Source organism: Carya illinoinensis, chromosome 5 (assembly GCF_018687715.1).
Source record: "Carya illinoinensis cultivar Pawnee chromosome 5, C.illinoinensisPawnee_v1, whole genome shotgun sequence".
In the NCBI taxonomy this organism is placed as follows: Eukaryota; Viridiplantae; Streptophyta; class Magnoliopsida; order Fagales; family Juglandaceae; genus Carya; species Carya illinoinensis.
The window spans coordinates 36066473-36075746 of record NC_056756.1 but is presented as its reverse complement, the minus strand read 5'-3'; the positions used below and the strand labels follow the sequence as shown (position 1 = coordinate 36075746).

The 9274-nt window shown below is 36.6% G+C and overlaps 1 protein-coding gene across 1 annotated transcript; it reads left to right on the top strand.

Annotated features, from left to right (window-relative positions):
* The first annotated feature begins 466 nt into the window (after positions 1 to 466).
* On the top strand, positions 467 to 4762 carry LOC122310692 (myosin-binding protein 3-like). Its single transcript, XM_043124800.1, has 4 exons — positions 467 to 2211; positions 2304 to 2489; positions 2574 to 3971; positions 4049 to 4762. The coding sequence occupies exons 1-3, from the start codon at positions 822 to 824 to the stop codon at positions 3935 to 3937; spliced, it is 2940 nt and encodes a 979-aa protein (XP_042980734.1). The 5' UTR covers positions 467 to 821; the 3' UTR covers positions 3938 to 3971; positions 4049 to 4762.
* Positions 4763 to 9274: the final 4512 nt, after the last annotated feature.

Below are 9274 nucleotides of genomic sequence, written 5' to 3'. Positions count from 1 at the left end.
GGACCCTCATTTCATTGAGGATTGAACGATTCTTTTTTTTTCCTTTTTTGTAAATATTTTTGTAGAAAAATATATACAAATTTTTTTAAAAAAATTAAGAAATTATGTCAAATGGGAGGGCTAAATAGACATTGCCATTAGATGTGAACAACCTGAAACCATTTCATTCATGAGTAAACGTCAAGCTTCACAATGTAACCCTCCCAAGCCATTAAAACGGGTATTGTATGATGAATAATCTTGTGAAGGGGGATGTGGGGAAAAAGTTGAAATAAAGAGTTTTTAATGCGAGCACATGAGCAGTCCAACATGGGAATATAAACTTGCATCATTATCCCAAGCATATATGCATCTGTATCTTTTGAAAGGGGGGCCTACATTTTTACTTTGAGAATGGCCCACAAACTCATTGATATATGGTGTTGGTAGGCCACCCCTATTTTTTTGTTGGGGATGGAGTGGAGCTGGCATGGCAGGAAGAGAAACCAAGACTGGGTGTTTGGATGCAGTGTTAACTCTGTCCCCTTATCAACTTTCGACAAGGTTCCCCAGTTCCTCGGCAGCACCATAAACGATTATGGTCTCCTTTGGTCGTCCACTTTATCCGTCTAAATAAAACCACTCCCTAATCTACATTTCTTCTACTCTCTCTCTCTCTCTGTTAGAACTTAGAACAGTTCCAAATCTTGTTTCAAACGCTTTTCTTTTTTAACTTATTCACTCTCTCTCTCTCTCTCTCTCTGCATCATCGCTAATCCCAGCCTAAAACCCCCTTCTGATATTCTCCTCTCTCCGTACATTCCAAGAACAGAGCAACATCAATGGCAACCAACAAATTTGCAACCATGTTGCACAGAAACACCAACAGAATCACAATTGTTCTCATCTATGCCATCCTAGAATGGATTCTGATCGTCCTTCTTCTCCTTAATTCTCTTTTCTCTTACCTGATCCTGAAATTCGCCGATTACTTTGGCCTTAAGAGGCCCTGCTTATGGTGTTCTAGGCTTGATCATATATTGGAGCCTGGAAAGAGTAAAACTTCTTATAGAGATCTTGTTTGTGAAGCTCATGCCTCCGAGATTTCCAAACTGGGTTACTGCTCGAAACATCGGAAACTTGTCCAGTCGCAAGATATGTGCGAGGGTTGCTCATCCCCATCGCAACCTGACTGTCCAGAATTGTCAAAGAGGTTTGCTTTCTTTCCATGGATGAATAAGATTGGTTTCATTCAGAATGGTGGCGAAAATGGGGAGGAGAATTTGAAGTGCTCTTGCTGTGATGTGAGCTTGGGCAGCGAATTCTACTCTCCTTGTATATTGATTAAGTCTTCCTGGGAGGATTTCGATTACTCCAAGAAACAGAACATGGTTGCGGAAACACCCGTTGATACTCAAACTAATGAAGGCGATCCTTCGGATCGAAGCAGATCAGATTCCGGAACTAGTCTCTGTGAACATGATCAGAGTATTGGTGAAAAGAGGGAAATTCAGATAATTTCTGAAGTTATCACTGATGGTGGTTCCGAAAAAAGAGAAGAGGGGGCTGAGGATAAATGTTCTGTATGTGACTTTGGCTGCAAGGAATCGGGAGCAGAAGAAGACGACAGATCGGACATGTTTATAGAAAAAGAGCGAGAACCCATAAAGGAAGAGAAATTTAAGGTTTCCATGGATGATCGTTCTTGTGATCAGACGGCGGCTCATGTCACTTTCAGTAAGGACACCGACACGTCCAATGAAATTCGGCCGCAGCATCTCGAGTTTTTTATTGATCGTGAAGATTGTAGATTGATTCCGGTTGAGTTGATTGGCTCTGCCGCCACCGAAGACGAATGTCAACCCAGATATCAGGTGGAAGATCAAGGAAATTGTGAGAATGAAGATGTTATTTTGGATTTTGATATGCATGTTGAGGAACACTCTGAACCGGTGGTGGAGAATTGGCACAGTGCAGGAGAGACTGTGGCATTACTTTCAGCCCATAAGAGCAAGGAGGAGCCTAAGTTTGCAACGCTCGAATCCTTAGTTATGGTTAAGAATGAGAGTAACTCCGTATTGTGTACACAAGGAAATTTACTGGATTTGTGGAGTGAAGAGTGTGAACAAGTTGCTATTACTCAAGCAACTCAAACACCATCAGATGATGACGATCATGAGGATCAGCCAACAACAGAACCTGCAAGAGAAATGGATTCAGATGTTCATCTTGGTACTCCTATTTGTTTAATTCCATTTTAACTGCTATTTAATTATCTGTTTTTAGTGTATAGAGATGGTTCTAATGGTTTCCATCACATGCAGCTTCTGAAGGACTTCAAGTGCAGAGCAGCGAATTCGATGCAGAGATCTCAATAGGGACAGAGATTCCTGACCAGGAACCACTTGGTGAGGCTTTACCCCAAGAGGCTCTTCCATCATATGAACCCGGACAAGGAGCAGCGGATCTTTCCAGCAGCTCAGTCATATATCATGGCGATGATGATAATGGTAAGCTTAAATTCCTTGTAGAACCAACTTTAGGAATTGGATTAGTTACGGTTTGTATTTGATAATGTGGTATTCTTATGTTAGGTTCGCAGTCAGCTGAAGAAGTGATTTTCGACTTCAAAACCTGCTCAGTAGAAACTACTAAGCAAGACATAAACATTGATGTATCTTTATGTTCGAATCTTTTTGAAATTGAGGAAGAAAAAGTTCCTGATACACCTACTTCTGTGGATAGTTTGCATCACTTGCACCATAGATTATTAATGCTTGGGAGTAAAGAATCAGGAACAGAAGAGTCATTGGATGGAAGTGTCATTAGTGAGATAGAAGGTGGTGAACTGACCATTGAGAAATTAAAATCAGCGTTGAAAGCTGAAAGGAAGGCTTTGTATGCTTTATATGGGGAACTAGAAGAAGAAAGAAGTTCTTCTGCAGTGGCAGCCAACCAGACAATGGCAATGATAAATAGGCTCCAGGAAGAGAAGGCAGCAATGCAAATGGAAGCATTGCAATATCAGAGAATGATGGATGAGCAATCTGAGTATGACCAGGAAGCTTTGCAGCTTTTGAATGATCTTATGATAAAAAGGGAAAAGGAGAAGCAAGAGCTGGAAAAGGAGCTGGAAATATATCGTAGAAAGGTCCAGGATTATGAGGCCAGAGAAAAAATGAATATGTCAAGGAGAAGAGATAGTAGTACAAGAAGCTCTGCTTCTTGTAGTAATATGGATGATAGTGATGCACTATCTATTGATTTGAACCCCGAAGCAAAGGGAGAAGATAGTTTCTATGGCAATCAAGAAAGTAGCAGCCTAAACACTCCTACCGATGCGGTTCTATACTTGGAGGAGTCCCTGTTGAACTTTGAGGAAGAGAGGCTATCAATTCTACAGCAACTCAAGGAATTGGAAGAGAAGCTTTTCATATTGAGTGATGAGGAGGAACAAGATTTTGAGGATGTCAAACCATATGAGCATTCCTTCCAAGAGAATGGAAATGGATACCATAATAACTCAGGTTCGGACAGTGAAGCAAATGTTGTTGAAAATGGTCATTCAAAAGAAATGAATGGAAAGCATCATCAAGAGACAAGAATCAAATGGTCAAAGCCAAAGAGGCTTCTTCCCCTTTTTGATTCAATTGTTACAGATGGCGAAGTTGCTTTGGCAAACGGACATGAACAAGGCTTTAGTCCCATTGCATCGCAAAAATCGTTGGACACCAAGTTTGAATTGGAGAAGAAGCTTGCTATTGAAGAGGAGGTAGATCACGTGTATGAGAGGCTACAAGCGCTTGAGGCAGATAGGGAGTTTCTAAAGCATTGTGTCGGCTCCTTGAGCAAAGGAGATAAGGGGCTAGATCTTCTCCAAGATATTCTAGAACATCTCCGAGACCTTAGGAGTGTGGAACTCCGCTTCAAGAAGATGGGGGATGGTGCTTTGTATTGACTTTGAGATTAACTATACACCATGAAGATTACAGGTATTATTCAGTGACTTTTGCTCGTTTCCGATTTTGAATCGCAGTTGTTGATAATTTTGTGCACTTGGTAAATACAGCTTTTCCTTTTCGGAGTTCATTGACACCTGCAAATCAGGACAAAGAAGCGCCAACCTCAGGCTGCTTAATGATACATGGCATCAAGGCACCTTAGCATTTCCAACCAAAATTCAGTGCAAGTCTCCCAAGAAGGGAGGTTCCTGGTATGGTATACATGGTGTCGTAGGTGGACTACAACTCAAGTCTGCCTTTTTTCTTCTTATATTTTCCCAGTTTTTGTGTCCAAAGTAAACACAATTTTTTGTGGGGAGTGCCCATCGCCACCTTTTGAGGGAAAGGAGGGTGATGGGTACTTGTTTGTGTGTAGAATACTGATGTTAAAATCGACCCTGTCATTTGTATGTTGTGAGGAAAGGCTTGGCTAGCAAAGCTGGAGAGATCCAACAAAAGATGTCAGTGCCAGGTACATAGCATTAGTTTATCTAGACAGTTAAGAGTTAGGCCACTCTTTTTCTCATTGTTTTTTTTTTTCTTCAAATCTTTTGGGAGAAGGAAAAGGAGTAAGCAACCCCTTTATTCTCCCTCATCTTTCCATCATTTCATCATATGAGGCTTGTTTATCATCATCGAGGGGAATAGCTGAGTTACCTGTATACTGCATTGCATATATCCATTTGTATGTATATAAAGCTGAGTGTATTTTTATTTTCCCACAGCATATAAAGCCAGCCAGTGTTTGTTTATAATGGAGGTATCATCAACTTTTCTTGAAATTTATTTATTATTTCCATCTGTATATCTGAGTTGGATGTAAGACACTGACAAAACATACATATAATAATGTATTGAGAATAAGAAGCAAAGTCTGCTTTCACAATGCAGTTTGCTTTAAGCGAAAACAACTCTTGGTAGGTAGAAACCAACTAAAATCAAGTACGAAAAAGATAAGATACCAAAAACAAAAGGCAGTTGGGTTATTCCCTCCTGCATGCATATGCTAATGCTATATATATAGGGCAATTGATGGAGGGAGTCACTTTGTTAGTAGCACATATACATCCACATGAAAATGCTCAACCGTCCATTTCACATCCCTAATTCAAAAGGCAAATGCTTAGCCTCCTGAACTTAATGCAACCACCAAGAAAGAGGCAACACGTTATCATATACCAGTACAAGGCAACCTCATACACATTGCAACAGACATTATAACCAAATAAATAATCCAACCAAACCATCATACCAACCACGGCAAGACCATATATATATATATATATATAGCAACACAATTATCATATCAGTACCATCCAACCACATTAAACAAATCAAACACATAGCATAATAGCTAAGCATATTACAACCAAACACAGCATTGCAAAAAATTAATTTTGGCTTCCATAGTTCCATCTATGGAAAGACATAGTGTTGAGAAGCTTTTAATCACAAAATGACCTCAGCAAGCTCCAAAAACAAAACCTAAACTCTCGGTCCTCTTTATAAATCCCGTACCATAAGAGAAAATATAATAACAAATTTAAGTGAATATCTAAAATTGTAGATCCATCTTATCATACATAACCAAATAATGGAAAAGATTCTTTAAGAGTCTTGGGTCCCAGAAGTGCATGACAATACCGCCAAAACCCAATACTCCAGTGAAGTACTTTGATACAAAGTATGAAAATGTATCTATACTTGAACTATCTTCGACGAAAGGGTACTTGTACTCAAAACAGACACAAATGGATAGATAGAGAATACTAGGGGCGCAAGACAACTCTCTCCAAGAATCGGCAAGAAGACATCAATATGATCATTAAAATCACAAAATGTCACAAAATTTGGTTTAGTAGCATTACCCAACTCAAGCCAATAGCCCTCAGCTTCGTCAACACCATCCAAACCAACTTGTAAAGACCTCAGCCAAATTTTGTGCACGTATCAAAGCCTCCATCATTTTCAAATCCAATAAATATCCAAGACATAACCTGTTAAATGCCGATTAAGATGCAATTATGGTGACATAATATCCAATACATCTTCTGTTACTTGAGCAAAAACTGAAATCTTGGTGGAATGGGATTTCCACCGAGTTAAGATATCAAATGTCGTTTGAGTATTGATACATTTTCATATTTTGCATCGGAGTAGTTCACTTAATTTCCTCTGGAGTATTAAGTGTACTTGTACTCAAAACAAACACAAATGGATAGATAGAGAGTACTAAGGGCGTGAGACAACTCTCTCCAACAAATTGGCAAGAAGACATTAATATGGTCATTAAAATCACAAAATTCGGTTTATTAGCATTACCCAACTCAAACCAACAGCCCTCTCACCATCGTCAACACCATCCAACGCAACTTGTGAAGATCTCAGCCAAGTTTTGCGCACACATCAAAGCCTCCATCATTTTCAAGTCCAATAAATATCCAAGACACAACCTTTACTGTTAATTGCCAATTAAGACGCAATTATGGTGACACAATGTTCAATACATCCTCTGCTACTTGAGCTAAAACTGAAAATTTGGTGGAATTAGGCTTCTGCCGAGTTAAGAATTCAAAAGGGTAGTTCGATGGCTTAACATCCTCAATTATCAACCGCTCAATCTTTTATGGAAAAAGCTAAACTCACCGATTGCTTCCGCTGCAATTTTTTTTTAATTTTTTTATTTTGTTTACTTTATAATAAAGAAGTATTTTTTAATAATGTTGTGAATTTACTTTTAAAATATATATATATTTAAAAGTTTTAAAAAAATACATATAAAAAAAATTATAAAAAAAAAATAACACGCGGTGGCTCTAGTGCCACCCGTCTTTTATTTGTATTTTAATATTTAATTCTCGAGGCCCAAATCTGATTAGACATTCTTAAAGTTATTTTGCTTTGCTTATTATTTGGACATGGTTATGGTCATCTAAATGTGGTAGGGATTGGGCTGAGGGGTATGGAACTGGTGGGCTTGGGATGGAAGTGGGTATGGAATTGAGCGGCTGAAGAGGATGAGATGGGCTTTGGTGTGAAAATGGAGTTCGGCAGAAGGAAAAGCCCATGGGTTCTTGTAAAGAGTGGACTCGAGGGAGTTGGGATTTGTCAAATATATTTTAGGTTGAAGGGTTTGGTAAGAGATTGAGCTCTTGGTAGAGTAGCTGAAGATAGTGTGAAATAAAGATGGAGGAGTCTACACAAATGAAATAATGTAGTGGCCTCAAAATAGCTCCTTTTCAATGTCCTCAACTAAGTACGTAGACGGTAGAACTCTAAAATTTACAATGGAGATGCGAGTCCATGGCTCAGCAAGTAAATGCAAAGTGACAACAATGAAACTTAGAAAGCAATAAACAGCTCAAAACACTTTATAAGCAGAGAATTAATCTTCTTTGAACTTTAATGGTAAACATGATGAAGACATTGTTTCAACCCCACTCAACAAGGGTCATGGTCGAGTACTTTATCCATACTCGACATGGGTCATGGCCAAGTATTTGACCCCTACTTGACATGATTGGTGTTAAAGCATTTCAACCTTACTCAACATTAGGGCAGTAAGACTGGACTGAGATCGACCGAATGTGTGTATATATATATATATTTTTAAATATTATATATAATGTATTATTTTTTATAATAATTATATAAGTTAATTATATAATATTCATCCAAATGATCACCATTGACCATGTATATAATAAAGTTATTTAATATTCATTAACCAGACATAAAATGTTAAAGAGATGAATTAATTTTAATTTTACTAATTTAATTAATTTTTTTTGTCAAAATAAAAGAAAAGAGGGAAAAATAAGTGTTCATAGACCAAATAGACCAATAGCTAATAGTCCGGTCTGACAAAAAGTGACAGGCTGGAATTTTCGATCCATGACGGACCGATAGCTAATGTATCAACTCTCCATTGTAGGGTATAAAAGATCTGGTTAGCACCAAATCCTAATTTTAAATTTTTTTTCTTATTATAATAATTGTATAAATAGTGCATATCTACTGTAATTCTCATTTATCCTAACATCCATATACTATATGGTTGGATTGAAAAAAAAGAAAAGAAAAGAAAAAGAGTCCCTAGAGCCGGATGTGGTGTGAAATTTGAGTTTACACCATTTAATGGAAGACTGACACATCAACCTCCTATGTTTTTTCACAAATAAATCAAGATGCACTGTGTCATGTCATGCCATTTAATGAAAAAAGAAGATTGAAATTTGGGTCTTTCTGTCCCATATTAGAACTACATATGAATCAAGTTGAGTTCAATTTGAAGAAGGGTTCTCAAGCTCACTCAGCATAGAGACTTATTCGAAAGCAGTTTGAACTCAAATATCTTTGATCGAACTTAGCACACTAACTATTAATGTTGTTCGAACTCAGCTTGACCTCGACTAAAAATGAATGAAAGAGTCAAGCTTGAGTAACTCAAGCTCGAATTCGATTTTTTTTTTTTAAGAAAATTTTATTCTTTTTTCTTTATTAATATAAAGTATTTGAATTTTTTTTTTAAAAAAAATTATAACCTTTTAATTATTCAACCAAATAGTTATGTTTCTGGTTAAAAATCCTTTTGATATAACTTTTTATAAAATAAATTAACTTGTAGATTAAAAAAAGTAACATATAAGATAAATAGAATAAATTTAACCATTTAATATATACAGATGGTATATTAAGTCAAAAGTTATAGTTGTATAACATATTAATATTAAATATAAATTATGAATATATTGTAGCATACATTGATGGATATTATATTCATATGTTTTTTACAAGCATATGATATAACTAATGATTTTTTTTTATAAGTGTAAATGCTTTTTTTTATAACTTGAAATAAGATACATAACTAAATATAGATAACTAGTTACATAAAATATAAAAGAATTATACAAAGTATTCCATATACACTATGGAAACATAATAAATATAATAAATAAAGTAAACTAATAAAAAATTAATAACATATATATAAATCATAAAATCTAGCTTGAAAAAGGAAGTAAAATAAAGTTCAAACCATTAATTGAAGCAGTTCCAACATCCTTCCCTGCCTAATATGAGGATGGGGACAACCCTTTTTACCATAGACCCCAAAATATAAATGACAACTTAATGTTGCATGCATCCTTTTCCAATGGGTTGTTGGTTTTTACTCTCCAAGTTTGGTGGCTATATCATCCCGGAAACCTCGTAGACACCTCTTCAACCTTGAGTTGGCTTTACACTTTCACCAACTTTCATGCTTTTTTTTGTTTTTTTAAAGTTTTTGG